Source organism: Phascolarctos cinereus, unplaced genomic scaffold (genome assembly GCF_003287225.1).
Source record: "Phascolarctos cinereus isolate Bilbo 61053 unplaced genomic scaffold, phaCin_HiC Scaffold_9;HRSCAF=440, whole genome shotgun sequence".
Classification (NCBI taxonomy): domain Eukaryota; kingdom Metazoa; phylum Chordata; class Mammalia; order Diprotodontia; family Phascolarctidae; genus Phascolarctos; species Phascolarctos cinereus.
Window position 1 is genome coordinate 207,190,810 of NW_027556402.1, and position 27,555 is coordinate 207,218,364.

The window sequence follows — 27,555 nt, forward strand, 5'->3', positions numbered from 1 at the left end:
AGGGATAGGATTAAGGGAAATATAGTTAGTTTTTCACAACATGACTACTATGGAAGTGTTTTGCATGGACTACCCATGTATAACTTGTATCGAGTTGCCTGCCTTTTCAATAAAGGTGGGTGGAGAGGGAGGAATGGAGAAAATTTGAAACCAAAAATTTTTTAAAACACATGTTAAAAAATTGTTTTCATATGCAATTGGGAAATAAGAAATACAGGAAATGAGGTATAGTAATCTATCCTGCCCTACAGGAAAATTGAAGGGGAAGGGGATAAGAGGAGGGGAGAGACAGAAGGGAGGGCAGATTAGGGGTATTCAGAATGCATGCCATTTTGGGGGGGGGCCGAGATGGGGAGAAAATTTGGAACTCAAAATCTTGTGGAAGTGAATGTTGAAAACTAAAAATAAACTAAAAAAAACCAAAGGAATGAAAACTAGAAGACAATGTGAAATATCTCAATGGAAAAACAATTGACCGGGAAAATAGATCCAGGAGAAAGAATTTAAAAATGACTGGAGTAACTAGCTGTGTGAACCTAGGCAAGTCACTTAACCCCAACTGCCTCACCCAAAAAAAAAAAAGATTTAACTGAAAGCCATGATCAAAAAAAGAACCTAAACATTATCTTTCAAGAAATTATCACTTTTTCAGTTCCTGGCTTTCAAAATGACCAAGAAGGGGAGGAACAACAGGCGCGCCAAGAAGGGCTACAGCCACATGCAGCCCATCCACTGCACCAACTGCACCCGCTACATGCCCAAGGACAAGGCCCTCAAGAAGTTCGTCATCCACAACATCGTGGAAGCCGCAGCCATCAGGGACATCTCCAAGGCCTGTGTCTTCAACTCCTATGTGCTGCCCAAACTGCATGTGAAACTGCATTACTGTGTGAGCTGCACGATCCACAGCAAGGTAGTGAGGAATCAGTCCCGTGAGGCACGAAAGATCAGACATCCACCCCACTTCAGACCTCTGGTGCTGCCTCCAGACCAAAGCTTATGTAAAGAGCCATCTGTCCATCAACATGCCTGAACTGATCAGAGGAAAATAAAATGGTTGGTCAACCTTTAAAAAAAAAAAAAGAAAGAAAGAAATTATCACAGAAAACCACCCTGATATTCTTGAACCAGAGGATAAAATAGAAATTGGAAGAATCCACCGATCACCTCCTGAAAGAGATCCTAAAACAGAAACTGCCAGAAATATTATAGCCAAACTCCAGAGCTCCTAGGTCAAAGAGAAAATATTGCAAGCACCCAGAAAGAAACAATTCAAATATCATGAAGCCACAGTCAGGATAACACAAGATTTAGCAGCTTCTACATTAAAGGATCAGAGGGCCTGGAATATGATATTCTGAAGGGCAAAAGGGGCTGGGATTACAACCAAGAATTACCTACCCAGCAAAACAGTCTAATCCATAAGAGGAAAAAATTGACATTCAATAAGACAGAGGAATTTAATGTATTCTTGAGAAAAGACAAGAGCTGAATAAAAAAATCTGACTTTCAGATATACTCAAGGAAAGCACGAAAAGGTAAACAGGAAAGGGAAATCATAAGGGACTTAATAAGGTTAAACTGTTTACATTCCCACACAGAAAGATGATATTTATAACTCTTAAAATCCTTCTCATTAGTAGGGTAGTTAGAAGGAGTATATATAGACAGAGGGCACAGGTGTGAGTTGAATAAGACGGGATGATATCTAAAAAAAATAAGGGGTAAGAGAGGAATGTACTGGGGGGAAAGAGAAAGGGAGAGGTAGAATGGGGTAAATTATCTCACATAAAAGAGATAAGGAAAAGCTTTTACAGTGGAGGAGAAGAGTGGGGAGGTGACAGGGAATAAGCGAACCTTACTCTCATAAGAACTGTCTCAAAGAGGGAATAACATATATACTCAATTGGATATAGAAATCTATTGTACCATATGTAAAGGAGGAGGGAAAGGGGATAAGAGAGGGAGGGGTGATAGGAGGGCAGATTAGGGAAGGGGATAGTCAGAAGCAAAACATTTTTGAGGAGAGACAGTGTAAAAGGAGAGAGAGAACAGAATAAACACGGTGAGGGGAAAAGGATGGAGGGAAATACAGTTAGCAATAGCAACTGTGAAAAAAATTCTGAAGCAAGTTTCTCTGATAAAGGTCTCAATTCTCAAACACATAGAGAACTGAGTCACATTTATAAAAATAAGAGCTATTCCCCCATTGATAAATGATCAAAAGATATGATCAGTTTTCAGATTAAGTAATCAAAGCTATCTACAGCCATATGAAAAAATACTCTAACTCACTATTGACCAAGGAAAGTCACATTAAAACAATTCTGAGGTACTAATTCATACCTATTAGATTGGCTAATAGGATAAACAAGGTAAATGACATGTTGGAAAGATGTGGGAAAAAGAAGACACTGATGCACTGTTGGTGGAGTGGTGAATTGATGCAACCATTCTGTAGAGCAATTTGGAACTATGCCCAAAGGGCTATAAAACCATGCATACCCTTTGATCCAGCACTACTAAGTCTGTATCCCAAAATCATATATATAAAAAAAAGGAAAAGGACCTATACGTACAAAAATATTTATACTGGCTCTTTTCTGGGGGCAGAGAATTAAAAATTGAGGGAATGCCCATCAATTGTGGAATGGCCGAAAAGTTGTGGTATGTGATTATGATGGAATACTATTGTACTATAAAAAATGATGAGCAGGATTCTCTCAGAAAAACCTGGAAATACTTTCATGGGCTGATGCAAAGTGAAATGTGCTATGTACAAAGTAACAGCAATATTGTAAGATGATCAGCTGTGAATGACTTAGCTATTCTCAGCAATACAACAATCCAAAACAACTCTGAAGGACTTAGGACGAAAAATGCTATCCATACCCAGAGAAAGAATGATGGTATCTGAATGCAGATTGAAGAATACTTTTTAAACTTTATTTTTCTTGAGTTTTTTTGTCTTTTTTTTTTCAAAATATGACTATTGTGGAAATGTTTTGCATGACTATACATGTATAACCTATACTGAATTCTTCCCTTCTCAATGGGGGTAGGAGATGCGGAGGGAGGAAGAGAGAGAACTTGGAACTCAAAGTTTTAAAGGCGAATGTTAAAAATTGTTTTTACGTGTACCTGGGGAAAAAATACTAAACTAAAAGAAAAAAATTTAATAAATGTTGAAAAAAAAAAGATTTTATATTTGATCCCAGATGTAACAGGGAGCAACTGGATTTTACTGAATAGAAAGGTTACAGTCAGATCTGCATGTTTAGTAGGAAGATCATTTTGGTAGCTATGTGAAGGCTGGAACTGAATGGGAAGAGACAAGTCAGGGAGACCAGAAGCCAGAAGGCTATTGCAATAGATCAAGTGTGAGGTAATGAAAACCTGCACAAGAGTAATGGCAGTGTGAGAGAAGGGAGGTAGGTATGAGAGATGTGAAGGTGGAATTGACAGATTTTGACAAGTTGGATACGGGAAGTAAGAGATAGAGGAGTCAAAGACGGCACCTGGGTTATAAGCCTGTATGTTTAATAAGGATGATAAGGATGGTGGTGCTTTTGACAGCAACAGTGTAGTTGGGAAGAAAGATGAGTTTGAGGGGGGAAAAACAGGGAATCTGTTTCAGATCTGCTGAGTTTAAATCATCTACATAATAAGAGTTTCACAGTGTCATACACAATCCTCTAGTTTTGTACTTCTTTGAATAAGGACATGTTTTTATTTACTGATGTTTGTCAAATTCATAATAAAAAAGAATTTTTTAAAGAAGAATCCAATACTGTATACTTCAAGCAAGTCAGAGATGGAAGGAAAGGTCCTGTATACACCAAAAATATTTATAGCAGCAGTTTTTATAACAGCAAAGAACTGAAACAAAATAAATACCCATTAACTGGGGAAGGGCTAAATAAATTGTGGTGGCCCTCCCTCCTTTCCTACCTCCTCCCTGCTCGCCCCATTCACCGCTGTGTCTCCGGCCAGAGACAATGTCAGCCTTACCGCTCCCCAGTGCATTGGCCCTCTCCCTGCTCTTGGGGCCTGGCGCTGCTCAAGAACGTGAGAGTATAGTCTGGACGGGATCAGAAGTAGAGAGTGTAGTTTTTAAGAGAAAGGGAGAGACAGGAGAAAACATGCAGTAATTCAAGGAGAAAAGCAGAATTCAAGAATGAGGAGTGAATCTTCATTTTAAGAGCATCTGAAAGACTAGAATCTGTCAGGAAGAATAAAATAGACCAAGAACCACCTTAAAGTAAATTAAAACCTTTTAATTTAGAATTAAAATAATGATGGAGAAGTACCTACTGTAAATGACTTGGTGACTGAAGTTTTTAAAGAAACACTATTATCACGTATTTATCACTTTTCACAAAATATTAATAAAGTTTATTATATGGAGTTGTTTAGCTGAAAATACTTCTAAGAATTTGGTACATGACAAGTATGGATATTTTTGTATTTTTCTTAATTGGATTCTTTATCTATCTAAACCTTAGTCTAGACTGACATTCTTAGACAAGGGTTAGGTTTCCATAATTTATTATTTTTTTATTTGAAGAGCATTTCATCTGATTGAGGCAAACAAAATCTGAATTTCTCATAACTATTATAAGGACTTATTTTAGGAAGGCAAGAAACAAGCCTTCCAAAATTAGGTGTGTGGGGGACAAGTGAAAGTTTTTCACATGAAATGGAAGCTATGCCCCAAAATTTAGTTAAGGCTTAAAGCATTAGCTGGGCCCAAGTTTCATTTTCCTGTAAATCATGTGATCGGGTCATACACCTGTTACCCACCCCCTGCCTTGTTTTGTAACCACCACCCTAGCCTTATCTTTGCCAAATTAGGCAATCTTCTAGCTCCCAAGCTTGTTTTGGGTAAAATGTATCTCTTAGTTTCTGGGTAGAATGTAAGGTCTCTTACCTCAACCAAAGAGGATAAAGAGATTGAGGTAAAAGGGTGTGTGTGTGTGGGGGGGGTGTCTTAGAATTGTTTGTCTAAGAGTATATAACTGCTTGCTTGCTGCTTGTATCCTGCCTCCCTACTCCAGTCCACCCTGGGTAGGTGATGCCCAATTCTCGCTCAAGACTTGCTAGAATAAAACTTCTGTTTCTACTGAGAGAAACCTCTGAATTTTTATTTGGGCAGGTGGTCTCAATCCCACTCAGGTGGACTACTGACTAAGATATTTATGCTTCATATATCCTCAAGTGTAATACTTTTACTATTTCAAAGCTATGGATTTTTACATCAAAAGGAGCTATCTAATAAACAGGTAAAATGTCAAAATAAATAAATTGTGATACATGAATGTAATAAAAATATTATTGTGTTAATGATTAATGTAAACAAAGAAGCAGAAGACAAATGAATTGATGCAAAACGAAGTAAGCAGAACCAAAAGAAAAAACCCAATAATCTACAAGGATAACAATGTAAGGGTCTTCTGAAGAAAAAACCCTCTATGTCCTTATAATTATAATGAACAAGCCTAACCCTGAAAAGATAGACCATTCCCCTCTCCCTTCTTGTAGAAGAGGACTATGGGTGCATCAAATGGCACAAAATCACTTCATACACTGGTTTGTTTTGAACTTTCTTTCCTCTTTCTTTTTTTATTCATTGTAATAAGAAATGGCTCTCTGGATGGAGAAGGGGTGAGGAATATATCTGGAAATGTAAAGCAAAAGATAATATTAAATTTTTTAAAGGTTATTGCTGACCTTTAACAGGTCAGCAATAATTAGCAGCATTCTGACTTTAAAAAAAGAGGGAGGGGGCAGCTAGGTGGCTCAGTGGATAGAGCACCGGCCCTGGATTCAGGAGGTCCTGAGTTCAAATCCGGCCTCAGACACATAACACTTACTAGCTGTGTGACCCTGGGCAAGTCACTTAACCCCACTGCCTATCCTAAAAAAAAAAAAAGAGGGAGAATGCTGACCAAACTACAGCACCTTCTCTTTCTAAGCACAATCTCCTACACTTCAACGTCTCTTCCCTAAGTCTATTCTTCATCTGCTCCCTCTACACCTCCTTTTTTTCCATTACATCATTCCTGCTCTACTTTCCTTCCTTCCCTTCATAGTCTTGACCTTATGGCTAACCATTCAACCCTTGAATATCTTGCCCCTTTTCCAACTGCTAGTCATGCCTTGCTAAACTACCCCTGGGTTACCTCCCATCTTGCCCATCCTTTTCTACTCATGTGCTGCTAAATATTCTTAGAGAAAGTCACAAGATCATGCTTACTGTGTTCACTACAAATTTATGACTTCACAAATGAGACCCCTCATAGCTACACTGCAATCCTTTTATTCTTTTGTTAATCTATCATCTATATTCCACAATGCAATTCCAAATTGTCTCCTCTCTCCTATAAACTCTTACATGACTTCTTTATCCTCAACAGAGGATCTCACTTTTACTTTACAGAGAAAATTGAGGCCCTCTGTCACGAGTTCCCTCTCTTCTCACATTGCAAAACTCAAAACCCCTCTTTATCATACTCTATTCTCTCCCTTTTTGTGCCAATCTTTAATGAATAGGTGGGCTTTCACTTTGCTAAAAATAATCTCTCTTACTTGTGCTCTTGATTCCATCCCCTTTTATTTCTTCTTTGAGCTGACCCCCTTGAGAACTGAAGTCTTTCCTGATCCCTACTGCTGTTGGGGCTTTCTCTTCCTAAATTACCTTGTATTTATTTTATTGTTCCCCAGCCTCCCACAATAGAATGTAAGCTCCTAGATGACAGACTTTCATATCTATCCCTGTATCTCCAGGACAGTGCCTTGCATGTACTAGGTGCTTAATAAATGTTTGCTGAATTGAATGGCAATCCCTTTATCACAGTCATTACATTATCTGTAGTGTTTCCCATGGTAAATGAGTTTTAGGGTGATAGACTCTGCTCATTTGGTGATATGGAATCACATAGAGAATACAGGAGACCTGGCTCTATCACTTAAACCAGTCACTTCTCTTCTTTGGGGATTAATTTCCATATCTGTAGAATGCTGGGTTTATGCTAGATGATCACTGCTGTCCCATCCAGCCCTCTTTCTCAGGATCTACAGTTCAAAGGACCATCCAAACAAAAATCTGTCTCTGACAACACCAACTATTGTTTTGGGGGGACAGCATGGTATTTGCCTGGTGACACTGATCCCAAAAGATTAGCCGTATTTACTCCCAACATTCTGAATTTGCCCAAATGGAGACATACACTGAATGTGCAGTAAAGGTTCATTAAAAGAATCAAGTATAATGTTTTACCTTAATCATGGTAGAAACCGAACAAACTTTCTTAAGATTCTTCATAATAGTGCCTGTCAGGTCTGCCACAGACAAGCCAACAGCCCAGGAGGTATAGCCCTTCAGTCTGATCACATCAGAAGCACTATAATTGGGAGAAATTTTTTTAAAAATCAAGCTTCTATGCAGTCAGGTTAGAAAAGCAGCTATTATTATACTCAAATTTAACAGAGCAACTGACCAGGAACATGGATCAAAACCACCATGACTACTAAAACTAGGAGAGACCGTAACACTTGAATATCAAGGCCAGGACTTTCCCAGTTGCTTCCACATCAGCTGCAGCCATGACTAGTAGGTGTCAGTATGCTAGCTAACCCTTAACAGTAGCAACTGAGGAAGAAGCAAAAACAAAAACAAAAACCTAAGTGTCTAAGCAGAGTCAAAAGAGAAGCCCTCCAAAAGAAGTAGAAAAAAGGCAGATAACTCTTTTCTATCTGGGTCATCACCAGTCATCTTAACTTACGTCTTGCCACTGGATTCCGATGACTCTGGAGGAACGAGGCTGATGATTTTGTACAGCTCTGCCTCACTTAAATCCAAGTCACTCACAAGTCAAGACATCATCCTTATGATGTCATTGGTCCTCTTCGAGAACAAAGGACAAACAACTTTCCTATAGAGCCCTTCATTCTCTGTGATGTATGAAGATATCGTCTCCTTTATCCCATCCTCAAGTCCCCTCGTAGATTTCTTCTCATAACATGAGGAGAGGCCCCCTTTCCACACATGCACATCAATCCCTAAGAGTGCACTGTGCAGATACTCTCTGCCCTCTGGAGGTCAATTTCCTGTTACCTCAAAGCAGTGGCTGTAATTGTTCTTGTTATCATTCTTTTCCACTCTTTTCTCCCTCTCTTTTTCATGCCAAACTTACTATTAAGTCCTCAATATCTAATAACCAATCCTAGCCTGCTACTGCATCTCCTGCCAAGCAAGGGTTATGGAAGGGATCAAAGAACAGTCATTACAGCTTGCCTTAAGCTACCAGATGTGTGATCAGACTTTGTATCCTTGCACCTAGACCTCTCTCACTGCCCTACACCTCAAGTCAGTCTAACCCTTGTCCACAGTAACAAATGATTTGATGTCACCAAAATGAAATCATCACCCAAAATTTCATCCTAGAAATTCCTTGCCAGTTTTGGTTACATTCCTTTTCTTTATTTCACTAATAACTTTAATGCCCAACTTAACAAGAAAATGATCTTGCCTCTAGTTTATGAATTTTGAAGACAGAAAAACTATACATGTATGTGTCGTTGGAAGCAGAATTCATTTTTAAAGCCAACTGCCAAGTATTAAAGCCAACTGACCTGGTAACCACCTTTTTATGCAGATATCCCCACTGTTCCATGTCTTTACTGGTTCCTATGTCCAGGTTAAAATTCTTCAGAGAAGCACCAGCAATATTCACCTCAGTCCATACAGGCACTAAAATAAAAGTATATAAGAATATACTTATTCTCTAGCATCCAATTAGTTACTTCTTCCCAAATACTGTAATAATTGTCTTAAGAGTCCTTTTTCCTACTAGTAGTACTATCTCGTCCTTCCAGGAACCCCTCTGTAGTCAAAGGAGAAAAATAACTCTAGGACTGCTAAAAGCCACCTAGGTATTTTATCCCTAATGTGAAAACCTGAAGGACTGAAAAACATCATACAGTTCCAAGGTATAAACTGAGTTGCTAACAACAAGATCTGATTATTTTCAAGTCATAACCATAAATTATTTGCATCCTCTTTTGCCTTCACATACTTTTCTATTGCCATGACTAAGAAGTCAGGCCACATCCTATGGGCTCTTTTGCCCAGGAACATTTTTCTGGAGCTCTAGTTGAAGAGACTAGACTAGGAAAACATAGTTGACTGTCAATGTGGTAAGAGGTTATTAACACACTTTCCTTTATTCTGGAGTTTTAATTTATATGACACCCCCACCCTATGCCTGATTAGGGCTTGTATCCAGTAGGTTCTTAGCATTTGTAGAGTTATCACTGATCTCCCTTCCTGTTAATTCTCTATGTATGTCTCTGATCATAATTTGATCCCTTGGCTTTGCCTTAATTGAATTGCTGACCTTTAGGAACCACACTGTTCAAGTTAAATATAAACCATATAGTATTACTTCAACCAGTGGTTTAAGAAAAAACACAAAAACATACATTCTTAGCCATACCCCTGGTGTACCCAATGTATCCAAGCCTTAATTTTCTCAAAGTTTAAAAATGTCTTCAGAGAATCACTGATATGGCTTATTTATGATGATATCTGATATCACAAAATAAATTTCAGAAAGCCTGAAGGAACAGTGCTTTAGACTTACCAGAACTGTCTCCATGCTCTCCAAGGACCCACCCATGGCAACTACTGCCATGGATACCCATCCTCTCCCCAATTAGGAGACGAACACGAGTAGTGTCCAGATCGCAGCCACTCCCAATGATGCAGTATGTGTTAAAGCCACTTAGCTTCCAGGCAACGTAAGTCAGAACATCCACTGGGAAGAAAAAAATTCAAGTCTGAAAAAGACATCAAGCAATCAAGAAAGAAGAATTTCAGTGCTTACTAGTCTTTGCCCTCAAGAAGCTTACAATCTAATGAGGGAGACACACGTACATATATAGGCATATACAAGATACAATAAGGCAGACACAAGGTAACCTTGCATGAGAATGCACTAGCACCAGGAAAGGCCTCCTGATGGAAGTGGTACTCTATTTAATTGATAATTTTTTTGCTTATCTAAACCAAGATTAATAAATCAGTTATGTGAAAGAGACTTGAACACAGAATGTTCATTCAACTAGGTGTTACTCATTTAAAGAAAATTAACATCTCCAAAAATAACAGATAGAAATAATACATGATACCTTCCCTTCCCCCCCCACCCCCCCAAAGCCCGCTGGTACAATAAGACAGACCCAGATTATCCACAAAGAGCTAAAAACAATTAGGGAAAAAAAAGACATTTGTTAACAGAGTCACTAATAATCTCATCCAGGCTTGTTAAATAAAGCCAACTACACAAAGTAAACTCAGAATAGACAATTTTGAGTTCTTAAGGTAAATATCTAAAATTTTAATTTTTTTTAAATAATTAACTTATTTTTAGTTTTCAACATTCACTCCCACAAGATTTTGAGTTTTAAATTTTCTCCCCCTCCCCAAGATGGCATGCAATCTGATATTGGCTCTACTCATACATTCATATTAAACATATTTTTACATTAGTTATGATGCAAAGAAGAATTATAGCTAAGGGAAGGAACCATGAGAAAGAAGAAAAAAAATAAAACAACAAAAGAAAAGGAGAGCAAATAGTGTGCTTCCATCTGTATTCAGACTCCATAGTTCTTTCTCTGGATATGGATAGCATTTTCCATCGTGAGTCTTTTGGAGATGTTAGATGCTTGCATTGCTGAGAAGAGCTAAGTCTATCAGTCATCCCACAATGTGGCTGTTATCGTGTACAATGTTTTCCTGATTCTTTTCATTTCATTCTGCATCAGTTTATATAAGTCTTTCCAAGTTTTTCTGAAGTCTACCTGCTCATCATTTCTTATAGTACAATAAAAAAATGGCATATAATGTCACTAAGAAAACCTTTGTACAGGTAGTCCTTTGATTATTGTTTTAAGAATAATATTTTCAAGAATGTAATTTCTGGGTCAAAGGGTTTGATTATTTTTGGAACTTTTACAACTCACAGCCAGATTGCTCTCCAGAAAGATTACAAAGGATCTTGATAAAGAAGACTAAGAAGTTACTATGTCTTATGCAGTGAACTGCATCAATTTAAATATAAATACTTGTTAAATGGGGCCATTTGTACTGATGTTTAATGCTAGATTTTTTTAAAAAGCATTTAATTTTTAAAAAGACACAGTTCTTAGAAAACTTACACCTGTGGCTGACTTCAAAGACAACATTATATATGAAAGGAGGAGATAGATATAGTACTTCCACTGAAAATTTGTAAGGTAACTTTCTTCCAGTTACCTAAAAATATCTATATTCTTTCTTGCCTATTATCCTTAAGACATCATAAGGAGCAAGCTATGATTAATCCTAATTGAGAGATGTATAAACAAAGAGAATAAAATGACTTGGATGAGATCACACAATGTGATTCTCAATCTAGTCCTCTTCCCATTATTCTATGTCACTTTGCCAAGACTTGCAGTAGTCAACTATTCTAAAGATTTTAAAGGTCTTTCTTGAAGGCCTTACACTACACACCCAGTGAGAACCAAAGACATTTTCGAGGATGACTCAGTCGTATCTGTATTAAACTGAGGTCTTATCTTATTTAAAAAGAGTCAGATTCAACAAATATTCATTAAAACATTAATATGTGCAATTGACTGTGCTAGTTATTTGGGATATAAAGATATGTGGGGGGGAAATCACAGAACTTCAGAGTTAGTAGTGACCTCAATGGTCAGCCAGTGCAACTAGACTTCAATTGCTTAAAACTGCACAAATACTTTTGGGGCACCCTCTACATGGACAAAAATAAGTTCTCCAACATATTTAGCAGGTGCTTACTGATCCTTTGCTTGAAGACCTCCAACAAAAGGGAAACCCACAGCTTCCCAAAGTAGACCATTCTACTTTGGATTAGCTCTGTTAGAAATTTTTTCTTTGTTCAGTTGTTTTTCAGTCATGTCTAACTCTTCATGACCCCATTTGAAGTTTTCTTATCTTTTTTTTTAATATAAATTTATTTTTAGTTTTCAACATTTACTTCTACAAGATTTTGAATTCCAAATTTTCACCCTATCTTGCCCTTCCCCCACCCCAAGATGGCATGCATTCTGAATACCCCTTCCCCTAGTCTGCCCTCCCTTCTATCTCTCCCCCCTCTTCTCTTATCCTCTTCCCCTTCTATTTTCCTGTAGGGCAGGATAGATTTCTGTACCTCATTTCCTGTATTTCTTATTTCCCAGTTGTATGTGGAAACATTTTTTTTTAAACATGTGTTTTTAAAACTTTGGGTTCCAAATTTTCTCCCTTCCTCCCACCCCACCCATCCTCATTGAAAAGGCAAGCAACTCAATACAGGCCATACATGTGCAGTTATGCAAAACACTTCCATAGTAGACATGTTGTGAAAAACTAATTCTTATTTCCCTTAATCCTATCCTGCTCCCCCCCATTTATTCTATTCTTTCTTTTGACCCTGTCCCTCCTCATAAGTATTTACTTCTGATTACCCTCTTTCCCAATCTGCCCTCCTCTCTATCATCCCCCTGCTGCTCTCTTGTCCCCTTCCTCCCCTATTTTCCTGTAGGATAAGACAGATTTCAATACCTAATTGAGTGTGTGTGTTATTCCCTCCGTAAGCCAAATCCTATGAGAAGAGGATTCCCTCATTTCCTCTCACCTTCCCCTGTTTCCCCTCCACTGTAAGAACCTTTTCTTGTCTGTTTTGTGCGAGATAATGTACCCCATTCTACCTCTCCCTTTCTCCTTCTCCTAGTATAATCCTCTCTCACCCCTTAATTTTATTCTCCAGATATCACCCCTTCATCTTCAACTCACCCTGTGCCCTCTATCTATCTATCTATCTATCTATCTATACATACATATAATTTTCTCCCCTCCCACTACCCTAATACTGACAAAGGTCTCATGAGTTATAAATATCATCTTTCCATGCAGGAATGTGAACAGTTCAGCCTTAATAAGTCTCTTATGATTTCTCCTTCTTTGTTTACCTCTTCATGTTCCACTTGAGTCTTGTATTTGAAAGTCAAATTTTCTATTCAACCCTGGTCTTTTCATCAAGAATGCTTGAAAGTCCTCTATTTCACTGAATGACCATAAAATTTTAATTTTTTAAAGCAGATTTCAAGATCTGTTCTGGTAACTTAGATGAAGACAATACAGTAAAACCCAGTAATTTGTAATTTGCAATAACATGAATGAGGTTGGATTAAGTTTTACCTTTACATTTATACAAAGAAGGTTTGCTAAATAAATAGTGTGAACTCAGAATCATAAGTAGCAGTTCTATAGGCTAAAATAAGCACTACAAAATGCATCTGAGGCCAACAGCTGGAAAGATAACTGAGACAATTCTCTGTGGAAGGAATGATGCGGGGCAGTTCCCGTGGTAAGGGACAGGTTCTAGTATGCCACAAAATGGAGAGAGACCAGGATAAGACAGACTAGGATAAGTTTGCCTGGGATGCAGATAATGGGAAGGGGAAGAAAAGAAGAATCTAAGAATAATTTAAACAATTATTCTTACCAACTAGTTGCACTTCAACCAACCAAAGGAATGCAAGTGCTATCACTGCCCTCTAAACTGGGAAAAGCTAGGTGGCACAGTGAATAGAGCACTGGACCTGAAGTCAGGAAGAATCACCTTTCTGAGTTCAGATCCGATCTCTGATACTTACTAGCTATGTGACCCTAAGCAAGTCATTTAACCCTGTTTGCTTCGGTTTTCTCCTCTGTAAAATAAGATGGAAAAGGAAATGGCAAACCATTCCAGTATCTTTGCCAAGAAAACTTCAAATAGAATCACCAAGAGTCAAACATGACTGAAAAATAACTGAACAACAAACTAGATTTTGGTAGGAATATTTAAATTACTAAACAGAACAAAAACTATTTTCAAACACCATCACCAAGAGTTTTGGAAATGGCATTACTGAGAACTGATACACTAAGAAAAAGTCTTGGGGATAACAGATTTAGAACTGGAAGGTGTAGAAAAATTTCCTACCGCCGGCAGGCTCCCCCCACACCCCCACCCCCGTTTTATAGCTGAGGAAATTCACTTTATATCTATTTTAAAACATTGTTTCTCAAAATTTATTTAAATCCAATTTAAGATTGTTAATGCCACACTTACAGGCAGTGTGGCATAGTTAGAAAAATCCGGTACTGAAAATCTGCCCCTGACATTTACAAGTTCTGTAAAACCCTGAGCAAGCCATTTAAACCTCTCTGAGCCTCAGTCTGCTCATTTATAAAATGAGAATAATACTCATACTGCCTGCCTCACAGAGTCATGATGAAGTTCAAATAAGAATCTACCATATATAGAGTACTTTTAAAATTTTTTAAAGGTACAGTCATTTTAAAAGCACCCAATATAAAAAAACTTACAAGAGACCTATAGGACTTAGAAAGTAAATAATTTTTTTTTTGGCAGAGGGCAGAAGAATGCTAAATCAAGATGGCAGAAAAGAAGCATTAGAGCATATCTCTCCCCCCACACCTCCTTAACAAAGATCTAGAGAATGCACTACATTGGAAAAGCCAGTAAGTCATAGTGAGTCATTTTTCCAACTTAGGATGGGCTGATGGACAGAGAAATCTGTGGGCACTGGGAAAGAAGTCTGAAAGAAGCATTCCAGTGTCCAGGCATTAAGAGGGTCAAGAGAGGACCACCAGAAAGAGATCCCAGGGGATCACTGAGCAGTCCCCTGCTGGGTACACGAATGGGTGCCATATGGCACAGAGCCTCCAAGCAAGCCCACAGTAGCTAAATCAAGCAGCAGTCCACTGAAATTCCCAAAAAACAACAAGCCAACACACCCAAATCTGGGTCAGCAACTTGCAGAACTCAGACCAAGATGGTAGTTAACAGATCTCCTGACCAGACTACACACCCCTATAGGAGCACTGAAAGCGTGTGGCCCTCAACCATAGCTGTGAAATTATCAGAAGGATACAAGTAGACAGATGCTTAGGATAGTTCATATAGTCAAACCCATAACTGAGAGATCCCCTTCATAACATCTCAGACAAATAATCAACAAACTCCCATTTAAAAACCTTCAACATGCAGAAATCATCAACCTCACAAGACCGGTAGGGGAGAAACAATTTTTAGATAAGAGGATTTCTGCCCCCACAAAACTTGTAAGGAGAAAGGCACATACTCAGTACTCAAAGATTTATAATAAATGCATTATAAAAGTGCAAAAAACACCATGTAAGATCACAGAGGTGATAGACAAAAGGTACACTGACATATATTTTTAGATATGACTGCTGGTGGAATTCATTTTTTTTCAAAATTATGGAGGGTTTTACTCTTGCCCCCAAAATTTATAATTTATTTTAACCTTTTATTCTTTTTAAATTTTTAGTTCCAAATTCTCTCCCTCCCTCCCACCCCTTTTCTACCTACTGTGAAGACAAGCAAAACTCAATTATACATGTGAAATTATGCAAAACATTTCCTTCTTAGCCATACCACTGAGAAAAAAGCAAAAAATAAAAAAGCAAGAAAATGTCAGTCTAAAATCAGAAAGTTAGATGCAAGAATGAGCAAGCAAAAAAAGAATCCCTCCATTAAAAGCTATTGTGGTGGCAGGAACATTCAAGACATTCAAAAAGAGAGTAAATCTAAAATATCTATAAGCAAAACCTTAAAGGAAAAACACACCACAGAAACACATTCAACTAGGATTCCTGTAAGAGATGGAGTAAGAGCTTAATAAAATGAGATAGGTAGAGAAAAACTTTGGAAGAAAAAAAAGAGAGAAAACTATTTAGGAAAGAATCAGAAAGGGAATTAAACAGTTTGGAACAAGAGGTACAAAACCATGCCCAAGCAACAAACTATATGAAAATTAAAATTGCAACTAAACAGAAGATAATGAGTCTATGAGACAACAGGAAATACTATAACATACTATGTTACTATGTTACAATACTATAAGTCAAAAGACAAAAAAAAAGTAAAAAAATGTAAGGAGCCTCACAGGAAAAACAAATGACCTGGAAAACAGATTAAGGAGAAAAAAATTAACAATCATTGGACTATCTGAATGCTATGCCAGAGAGACGGAGTGGGAAGGAGTAATAGCTGGAGAGAGCGAGAGAGGGAGAGGGGGAGAACGAAAGAGAGAACCTAAATAGCATATTTCAAGAAACCTGAAAACTACCTTAGAACCTACCCTTAGAACTTAAAACTACCCTTAGAACTTAACTACCCTTAGAACTGGAGGGCAAAGTGGAAATGTTATAATACTGAGAAATCAGCGAGCGAGACCCAGACGTAATTTAGGATGTGGATTTATTAGCGTGCGGCTGCCAGGGGTATGCACATCCAAATCGAGCAGCCGCCATCAGGGGTCAAGCTAGGGTTTATATGGAAAAGAGCATGGGAAAGAAATGTGAGGAACACTGATGAGGTAATCCAAAGATGCAGGTGTCTTTGGGGGCTATGGATGGGAAAGTACAGGGAGTATACCGGACAGGGAGGGGGATGGATCTTTGGAGTCTGGCAGGAGGAAGAGTCCTTTGGCTGGCCAAGGACACCCCTCTCCCTCTGTCTTGATGAGAGAATGCTCTGCAACAAGGGAAAGCTTTCTCACAACACAGGAACTTACTAAGGAATTGGGAGGCTTCCAGAGACATGATCTGAGGGCTGGGGCCTGAGCAGCCCAGCTCTGTGTAGCTAAACCAGGGAGACAGATAAGGGTCATGCTGAGGCCCATGCAGGAATAACTGCTAGGCACAGTGTCCTGGGGCTGGGGAATGGTTGTTAAGAGACAGTGTTTCTGAGACTAGGGAGAAACTGGGGCACAAGTACAAGCACAAGCACCCGAGCACCCCATTATTACGGGTCAGAGATCACACAAACCAGACCAGGTGTCCTGCTCTGCTATAAACCTAATTATCTAAAGCAATTATATTGCAAGCTTTCTTATCCATTTGCGTTGGAGGTACGGGCTATGCTGAGCTACGCAAGAGTACATTTCACTATTGTTTAGATTTAGGAGGAAAGAGGTCTGGGGCAAGATTAAGCACCAACTTTTGCTTTCCATGGCTTAAAGGGCCCTACTACCTAAATGGCAAAATAATGTTCTGTATTACAGAAACAGAATCCATTAGTCACCTCCTGAAATAAACCCCTGAACAAATACTTCTAGGAATATTACAGCCAAAATCCAGAGCTTCCAAATCAAAGAAAAACAGAATTCAAGTACCTAGGACATACAGTCAGGGTCACATTCGATTTAGCAGCCACAACTACCAAGGAGTGGAGAGTTTGGAATTCAGTATTCCAAAAGACAAATGACACAAGCTTACAACCAAAGAATAACTTGCCCAACGAAACTAAGTCTTTTCCTACAGGGAAAAATAAATGGATTTTTAATGAAACAGAATGCTGCCAAGCAGTCCTGATGAAACCTCCAGAGTTCTGTAGAAAGTCTGAAATGCAAACACAAGAGGTAAGAGAAACAAAAAGGTAAACATGAACAATGACATAGGACTAAATAAGGATAAACTCTACATTCTAATATGGGGAGATGACACACGTTTCCTTTCTGAACTCTATCATCAGGGGTCATAGAATCTAATTAAACAAGACTGGAAATGGTTCTCTTATCTTGATTTTCTTAAGAGAAGGACAGAAAAGGAAAAAAGAATCTACTGAGCAGAGTTGGGGCAGATGGAGGAAAAAGCAAGTTGGGGTAAATTATCTCACACAATCAAGATGCACAAGCAGAAGTCTAAACAAACAAGAAGAAAGGGAGGAGTAGCTGACACTTGAACTCTCATATGAATAAAAGGAAGGAAGAATACATACACACACACACACAGAGAGCTGGGTACAGGTACACTTTTCACTCATGAAGAAAATATGAAGGAAAGTACAGAAGGGAGAAAGGGGAAGTGGAATTAGTGGGGAGGGTAAATTAAGAGAGAAATTAGTCCTAAGCAAAATAAACTAGATGTACAAAAATATTTATAGCTATTTTTGAGGTGGCAAAGAACAGTTATCTGAGAGGATGCTTGGGAAATGGCTAAACAAGTTTTTGGTACATGAATGTGATGTAATAATATTATGCTGTAAGAAATGATGAAGAGGTTGGTTTCAATAAAACCTGGGGAGACTTATAAAAACCAGGGGGAGAAAATTTAACAATATTGTAAAGATAAACAATTTTGAAAAACTTAGGATTTCTGATCAGTGTCATCACCAACCAGAGTACTAATGATAAGATATCTGAAGGAGAGGAAAAAACTCAGAGTACAAAAAAAGGCAGTTTCTCATTTGTCAACTGAAGAGCTTGGGCTCTTCCAGACCTAAATATTGATCCTATGAACTATTTTTACCAAAGTTCTCTACTATTTTTATTTTACCTCCTTTATAACAAATTTGCCCTGTCTGTGGGCTGGTCAGAAGGCTGAACTCTCCCCTCATCCTGTATTCAGTGTGTCTTTTTTTTTTTTATTTGGGAGGCAATCAGGGTTAAGTGACTTGTCTAGGATCACACAGTTATTAGTAAGTGTCTGAGGCAAGATGTGAAATCAGATCCTCCTGATTTCAGGGTCACTGCTCTATCTCTTGTGCCACCTAGATGCTCCTATCCACCGAACCACCTACCTGCCCCCACTGTGTCTTTAAAGTCATGTCATAAAGTCATGTCATAGTGTTGGGCCTGGAGTCAGTATAGTGCCTGGCACATAGTAGATGCTTAATAAATGCTTGTTCCTTGTTATTATACAGCCTATTATACAGAGTGCCATTCACTCCTTCAAAGTAGCTACCTGGAGTTTGTGGGATGGGAAAGGACCTTATTCTATCTCAGCATACATCACTCCCAGCATTTTGGAATTCCTCCTTTGGAGTGATCTCCAAAAACTGACATATTCTTCTTAATTTAACCAAAATGATCTCCCTTTAAAGAAGGTTCAAATCACTCTTTTGCTGAAATATCTGCAGGGGCTCTACTGAGTAATGTTCAAACTCCTCATCTGGTATTCAAATTCCTCCATCATCTAGTGCTAATAGCCATTCAATCTTATCTCACGATACACCCTTATAACATAAGCTAAATTCTCATGCCCATTCTCATTTCCTTTTGTGGCAAAATAACTAGTCAATCAGAGAAAAGCAGAATCAATAACAGTACAATTGGGTAGGTTCAAGAACTGGTTAAATAACCAGACCCAATGAGAAAGTAACTGTAACCTAGGAAAAAGTCTCTGGTAGAGCCCCCAAAGAGCTGTCCTCCTAATGTGTTCTGATTTAACAGTGAGACATGTAACATACGAGTTCCAATAATAATCCCAGACATTTATACAGGACTTTCAACTTTGTAAAGTTGTTTTACTGACATTATCTCTGAGCCTTACAATAACTCCATATGGTAGGCAGCACAGGTATTACTGGCACTTTTTTTTCCCAGCTTTAAATAAAAACCTTTATTTACATTGACATTAACATCCAAAATAACAATCAGAAAAGTGGTCACAGCTTACAACCCAACCATCTTATAAATCATCCCATGGGGTTTGGATTTTTTGCAGTGTAAAGAAAGATACAGATATTTCAAGCGATATTTAATGTAAACTACATTTAAATTTAATTCATTCTCAATACTGTAAACCTTCTCCTGAGAATTTTTAAATATTGCTCTCAGAATTACACAATTTTATGATTGCTGTATCGTTTCCACCATCTTTAAAATTCTACATATTAACCCAAAAAAGAAAAGAAAAGGAAAAAAAACCCCTACACATTATAAAATGTAACATTCGAAAGGTTTGCCTTACAGCAGGGGGAAAAAAAAGCTCTCCCTTGCTGTTCAACGCAAATATCTGAGATACTCTAAGTTTTTTAACTAGCTCACACGTGTGCAGCTTCTGTGGCTAAAAGGAGACCAGATGGACAGATAATAAAAGTGACTTCCCTGCAGCAAGTTAAAGTGGCCCCTGCTAGCATTCAAATAGCCTCACTTTCCAAATCAAAGAATTTTCCTAACAAGTGTTTTCCTGTGGGCACGATTTTGTAAATGAGGAAACTGATATTCTGTGACAAGCTGTGACTTGCCCACAGTCACACAGCTACCAAGTTTCTTTTTTTCTTTTAGGTTTTCACATAAATGTAAGAGTTTATTAGCCAAGTTCAATTGTCCCACTATTTCAAATAGCATGTAAAATCAGTACACAGAACATAAGATGTCCTAATCCCTGCAAGTCATAATATGCAAATCTTTATAAGACTTATACTCTATCATGTCCATGGGATGAATTTACACCTCACAAATTACATTAAAATGTAGTTTATCTTGTAGCTAGCAAGCTTCAAAGGTGGAATTTGAACTCAGGTCTTCCTGACTCCAAAACCAGCACTGTTAGGCTCTCAGACTGAATAAACAGAATCACAATATCCAAAACAAGGCAAGTGAAAGGGCCCCTGTATTCTGCCACTATCTGACTACAAGGGAAGTAGTATGTTCAGTCCTAAGTGCCATGCTTTAGGAAAAATACTGACAAAAATGGAGCAGCTCCATAAGAAAGCAAATAGGATAATGAGAATGAAAAAAATGACAAATAAAGATGAAAAAACTAGGGCCATCAGGTCTGGTCATGAGAGATTTATGGAGAAAATCATAGCTATTTTCAATGTTAACAGCTAAAATGGACTTGCAATGAGTGGCAGATTTTGAGAGCCAGATTCTGACTTGATGTAAAAAAATAACTCTTTAATAATTAAAGCTAACCCTCTTTTGTTGTTGTTGTTGTTTCTTCTTTCTCTTGCTTCCTCCCACTGGTTCTAATTCTTCTTTGCAACATGACTAATGTGAAAATGTTTAATATGAATGTATAAGCAGAGCCTATATCAGACTGCACAGTCTTGGGAAAAGGGGAAGGGAAGGAAATTTAGAAATCAAAATCTTATAGAAGTGAATGTTGAAAACTAAAAATTATTTAATTTTTAAAATAATTAGAACCAACCTCAAGTAGAAAGGGCTGTCCCAGAAAGTGATTTGTCTCTCCTCACTGAAGACCTTCAAGCAGAGGCAGGAGGACAACTTGGTAAGAGTCCTTCTCTATCAATGGTAGCTACTATTATTCTAGAGAGTACTCTTGTAAAGATATCAGTTGAATAAAATGACTTTCAAATCTCTTCCTATTCTGAGACTTATTCAATAATTCCATCACCTCACCTCTTTAAGCCTTACTTTCTTCATCTGTAAAATGGGTAAATAGTATTTGCACTACCTACCTCAATATTGTTCTGAAAAAAGTGTTTTGAAACACTTACAAGTGCTATATAAACGTTATTATTAATCTATGAGTATTTCCTTCCCTTCACCCTCTTACACTGCATCAGTTTCTAAATCCTGTGATTTTTCTGCTTTCAGATCTCTCTTCTCCTTCTGTTCCCAATGCACTCACCCTAGTTTAGGCCCTCATCTCATCATGTAATACAATTCTGTTCTTCCTGTCTCCAGTTTATCCCTTCTTCAATCCATCTTTCATAATGGTTGTCAAATGATTTCCTAATTAATTAGTATGATCACACTATTTCTTTACTCAAGAACCTTCAGTGGCTCCCTATTACCTACAAAATAAATTGCTGACATTGACATGACCTTCCATCATCTGTCTACAACTTACCTTTCCAAACTGGCTTCATCATACATGTACTGCAAATTGGACTATTTTCTCAGTCCACTGTTCTAGTTCAATTCTCTCCTTCTCTATCTCTTGTTCATGTTCATATCCTTGACTATCCAACTGTCTTCCTCCTTTAAGGCTCTTTTTTGGAGCCTCCCTTCCTTTAAGGCTCAACTCTAACTTTCCTGTGATCCCAAGCCCTAGTTTTCTCATCACTAAAATTAGGATGGGGAATGGCTGAACCAATGGTATATGAGTGTGATGGAACACTATTTTGCTATAAAAAACGATGAAGGCGGGGCAGCGAGGTGGCACAGTGGATAAAGCGCGGGCCCTGCTGGAGGACCTGAGTTCAAATCCAGCCTCAGACACATAACACTTCCTAGCTGTGTGACCATGGGCAAGTCACTTAACCCCACTGCCTAGACAAAAAAAAAAAAAAGATGAAGGGGATGGTTTCAGAAAAACCTGGGAAGACATACAACTTATGCATAATGAAACAAGCAGAACCAGGAGAACAATTTACATAGTGATAGCAGTATTATAAAGATAATCAACTGTGAAAGACTTAGTAACTCTGATCAATATAATAATCCTCCACCACTATTCCAAAGGACTCATGATAAAAAACGCTATCCAACCCCATATAGAGAACTAAGGGACCAGAGTGCAGACTGAAGCATTTTTTTCCCCTTTCTTTTTCTTGTTCCCTCCCCACCCCAAACACGGCTAATGCAGGACTTCATATATATATATATATATATATATATATATATATATATATATATATATATATATATATAATGAACACTGTATTCTTGCCTTCTCAATGAGTGGAGTAGGGGCAGGAGGGAAGGAAAGAATTTAGAATTGAAAACAAAACTGAATTTAAAAAAAACAGAATAAAACTAGTATGTAGAACTATATGGCCTCTAAAATTCCTTTCACCCCATAAGAAATGATGTGCCTGCTCTTCTGTCAACTTTTCTACTCTGACCTCTCCAGCTGAATGTGATCTCACCTCTTCATAATCCTTACGTCACTTTTCCTGACCCTTTCTTCCCGTATCACCTTCTCCCTCTATTTGAGCTGGTTAATAGATTCCAGGATCAAAGTTTCAGATCTGGAAGGGTCTTCTACTCCAATTACCTCATTTTAAAGATGAGGAAAATAAGACCCGGAAAATTTAAGCAGCTTGTCTGAGGTCACACAGGTAGTGGAAACCAGGTCCTGTCTCCAAATACAATGCTCTTCCTTGCATGTACAACACGCAGCCTTCAGCCCCATCATTCAATTAGAAGTTCCTTATATCTAAGCATGTTGTAGTTATCTCTGCATTCTAACTGTCCAGCACAGTGCCCTACAGACAGCAGGCACCTAATGTGTATCAAACTGAATTAAATTAAAATGAACTGAATACCAGATTACTGATTTGCATGCCTTGCTTATCAGCCTGATCACTTTGTAATCACCCCTCAGGCCATATTGTTTCCACAAAAAATGTCTCCTTTCAGTCACTTCTTTAACATCTGAACACAATAAGGACAGCGTGCTTTCATTTCCTTGGTTCTATGGTTTAGCTGGTTCAAGTGCCTGAATAGTGGGCCCACTGGCCCATGTTCCGAGTCACCACCAGTAACAACCACTAGCCAAATGAAACCAAAAGTCAGGTAACTCTTAAGAGTCCTGGAATGTCAGCGGCCCCCAGTTCCTGCTTCCAGGACAGTCCCCACTGCCATCAACCTGAGAAACAACTGCTGTGGAGATGAGCCCCATCAATTGCTTAGGCAGGTGCTAAGGCCTTCACTTTCTAGGGAACCAGATGTACTGAAGTCCCAGATAAAAGTTATCAACACCAAAGTTCTTGATACTATCTAACAGTTCAACATCAGAAATAGTATAATTTTATTGGCGGAAATTACACTAAAGAAGATGTTTTGCCATTGCATCCACAGGCCTTTCCACTAACTCGTAGCTGAAAACTCCTCTATATGTTGTCTCCTCCATTAGAAGGCCCTGTCTCCACTCTTCTATTTGTATCCCCAGTACTTAGCACAGGGCTTTGCTTCTAGCAAGTGCTTTAAAATGCCTTTTCATTCATTTATTTAAGTTCCAGATGGGCCTTTCTTTTGAGAGAAAAAGTGTAGCATGGTGGATGGAAAGTCAGACTTGAAGCCAGGAAGGCCTGAGTTCAAGTCCCACATTTAATATATGCTGACTGTGACCCTGTACAAGACACTTAAGCTTCTCAATGCTTTAGGAAACTAAAACCAGATTACAGAGAAGGTTTCAGCTTGTACTCACAGAAGGACTTTCCTCCCTGGAGAGTTCCCTGGACTGATGAAATCACAGGTCCAGTTCCTATCCATTTTCATTTCCCTCACAATTTAGAAAGCAGTTAACTTGGAAATACCTGACTTTAGAATATATACCTGAAGACACAGAGTTCAAATTATCTTTTTTTAGGAAGAGTAGTGTTGAAAAAGAGCTTCCATAAACAATCCAAATAAGTCTGACCTGGGTTGCTAACAATAACCATTATGCAGTTGGGGCTGTACTGGACAATACTCGGGACTTGGAGTCAAAAAGACCTGGTATTCAAGTTCTTCCTCTGAAGCATACTATGTGACCATAAGCAAGTCATTCAACATCCAAACCAAAATTAACTTTTTTTTTTTTTGCCATGGACCTCCTTTGGCAGTTTGGTAAAACCTTCACAGAATAATATTTTTAAATGCATAAAATACATGGGATTTCAAGGGAAACTAATTCTATTGAAATACAAACATACATAAAAAGTTCATATACATACACATAAGCATACACATACACACAAGCATACACTTGTGTATGTGTGTACTGTGTACATGGGTGCTCGAGTACAAAAAGTCTGTAGACTCCAGGTTAAGAGCCCTCTCAAGCTCCAGGAAATTCTCCAACACTACATATTACAAGTGAGCTGCTATTATGCATCACTGGAAGAAGTTTCCTACATTAATAAAACACAGATCCAGACCCCAACATACCCTCATCTGCAACCAATGTCTTATGTTGCAGATCCAAAGAAGAGACTTCTTATTAGTGAGAGGTTAATAGATCACCTCTAAGGTTGCTTCCAAGAGTCTATGATTCTATAATCAGGATGTTGCTGACTTTAATAAGAAAAAGACAATAACCCCTAGTTAATCATAAGCTGTAATATATAAGCCTTCAATTACAAACCTCCAATTTATTTCATTTTTATTCTAAAATAAAGCCTCTTTAAACTTAAAAGGAGAATTCAGTCTAGCAGCTATAAGAGATTTATACACGACTTGAGTGCTTTGTTGGGATATTTCACTGCTCAAAAAACTATATAAAGCTTGAGTTATACAACAATAAAGGAACTATTCTCAAAACCTTGAGAAAAACTTATATAAGATAGCTAAATACTGGAAATGAGCTTTGACTCCTGCATACAGAGACTTACAGACCACTGAACTAGAAGTGACCACCTAGTCCAACCCCCCAATTTTACAGATAAGGAAACTGAGGCCCAGAATGGTTAGTGATTTGCTCAAAATCACAGAGACCGCAAATTGCAAAATTGTAATTTATACTCACTTTCCCCTTTTATGTGTTGTCTTAATTAGCAACGAAAATATTAATGATATTACATATTATCGATTAGTAAGCTTGTGAACAAAAAACAGGAAATAACTGATGCTCTAACCCTCATTCATATACCAACTGAGTAGATGCATGAGGGGATGTGGGAGGGTAGAATGAGAGAGATGAAGAGCAGGCTTTAACATATGGAGAAGAAAAAACTGTTAGCAGTTGATAGCAGCTGCTGTCAGAGACCACCTACAGTTAGTTTCTGTTTGGGTTTTACAACATAGTTTAAACCAGACATGACATTTACACGCTTTTAGTCCTGACTAATTTCTGGAACGGAATCCACTATATGAAGAGCTTGAAGAATTACATGTAAATATTCTATTCCTATGAACAGAAGTCTATAGCCCAAGAAGTTTCAAGTTTAATACTGATTTACTGGCTTAAAAGAGGATTATATTCTAACTTGAGGTGAGCAACCAATACAGTCCCAAGTTTCTCCAGTGGATATACGCAATTCTGGCAGGTACAACCAGGTACAATTTAGAAACCTGAAGTCTGCCAAAGACTTTTAGGAAAAGAGAAGAAAAGACCAGGAAACAAAAAGCTTGCAGAAGTAAAAAGGAAAAACACAAAGAAACAAAGTTCAAAGTGGTCAAGTACTACTTAACTAGTACCCATGTAATACGCTGTATAACAGTTCTAATAGTCAGTTGCCAGTTTCTTGAGTTTTCATTTGTGAATAAATTCTAATTCACAGGCTAAACAGACTTGTATTAGAGCTTTACAACTCTGGCTTCCTTATTCTAGGATCTCACTTACTCTTATTAAAATACTGATGGCACATGCCATGCCAACTGCATCAGCTCCTATAATGGAGACCTTATTGCCGGGAGGAGACTCCTCCTTAATAAGATTCTCCATCAGCTGATCCTTAACAGACACCATCTTGGAAACCTGGCAAAGTGGAAAAAATAACACATCACTCTGTTTAGTATGATTAATTTCACAATTATCAAGATATACACAAAGCATCAGATTCTCTATGAGCTATAAGTAGCAATTCACAGATGACAAATTTCATAGCTGGCTCGTTTTACATGCAACCCAAAATGAGAGAGTTGATCTCTATGACTAGTAAGATCTTCTCTAGCTCCAAATCTGGAATTCTGTGATATCTACCCATAAAATGCTGCCCACCTGGTAGGGGGCAGCAGAAGAAAAACTTGCATTCATATTGTGCTTTGAAAGTCTGCAAAACACTTTACAGAGATTATCTCACTTTCGCAAAATAATGTAAGTATTGTTATCCTCATTTTACAGGTAAGAAAACTGGGGCTCAGAGAGAGAAAGTGATTCACTCATAGTCACCCAGGATCAGAAGCAGCATTTAACCTCACGTCTTCCTGATCCAAGTCGGGTGCCCCATGCACTATATTCTTAAGTTCAACCCCTTTCACTTTACAAACGAGGATATTGTGCACCCAGAGGCTAAGTAACTCTTCAGTGTGGGACCAGAACTCAAATCCGGAGTTCCTCCCTCTACACTGGGGGCTGGGCAGGTAGAAGGAGGCTTCGAGGACAGTCTCAGGCCCGGGAAGCGCCCTCCCGCACACCCACTGCGCATGCGCGAAGCTCGGGCCCGCCTCCCCATTCGAGGCCGCGAGGCCTCGTCGCTCTGGGGCACCCCCATTCATCTCCCTACTCACAGGGGCCCGAGGCCAGGCAACTCTCATGGCAGAGCTCTCCACCCTGCGAGGGCTCAGAGCTGTGCCTGGGCGAGTGAGGGCGACGCTCCCGCGGCCCACGCCTCTGCTCGCACAGAGGGCCTCCCCAAACCGTCGCATAGTTCTCCTCTCCGGAAGGCACCGCGAGAGAAGGCGGGAACAGCCCAGGAACCACAGCGGTCTGCTAACAGGCGTTGACCCCGCCCTTAGCTCCTGCGCCTGCGCAGCTCCGCTTGTTCAGGTGTCCTGGGTAGGGGGCGGAGCCAAAGGAGGGACATGTGGGGGCTACAAGTAGGCCTAGTGAGTCAGCCGTATTTGAGGGCAAGTTTTGAATCCAAAAAATGACTGCGAGTAGCGGGTCCTCACACTGGGCCTTACTCAGGAAACCACCGGACCAGGATTGGTGAAGACTCCAGGAGGCCATTATATGATTATAAAATTATAATTATGTATTAATTATATGTTTAGACATAAGTATTCTTACATACTTATATATTATCTATCATGTTTAATTATGTAAGT

At 38.7% G+C, this 27,555-nt stretch overlaps 1 protein-coding gene and 1 pseudogene across 1 annotated transcript; one reads left to right on the forward strand and one right to left on the reverse strand.

Moving 5' to 3' along the window:
• The first annotated feature begins 667 nt into the window (after nt 1-667).
• LOC110221125 (small ribosomal subunit protein eS26 pseudogene) lies at nt 668-1,033 on the forward strand (annotated as a pseudogene).
• A 6,228-nt stretch (nt 1,034-7,261) lies between these two features.
• On the reverse strand, nt 7,262-27,153 carry LOC110221021 (L-lactate dehydrogenase A chain-like). The gene is made up of 6 exons (XM_078148867.1): nt 26,707-27,153; nt 26,143-26,263; nt 24,227-24,283; nt 9,645-9,818; nt 8,635-8,752; nt 7,262-7,403 (listed from the first exon to the last, which is right to left on the reverse strand). Exons 1-6 carry the CDS (start codon nt 27,151-27,153, stop codon nt 7,262-7,264), a joined length of 1,059 nt encoding a protein of 352 aa, XP_078004993.1.
• Nucleotides 27,154-27,555: the final 402 nt, after the last annotated feature.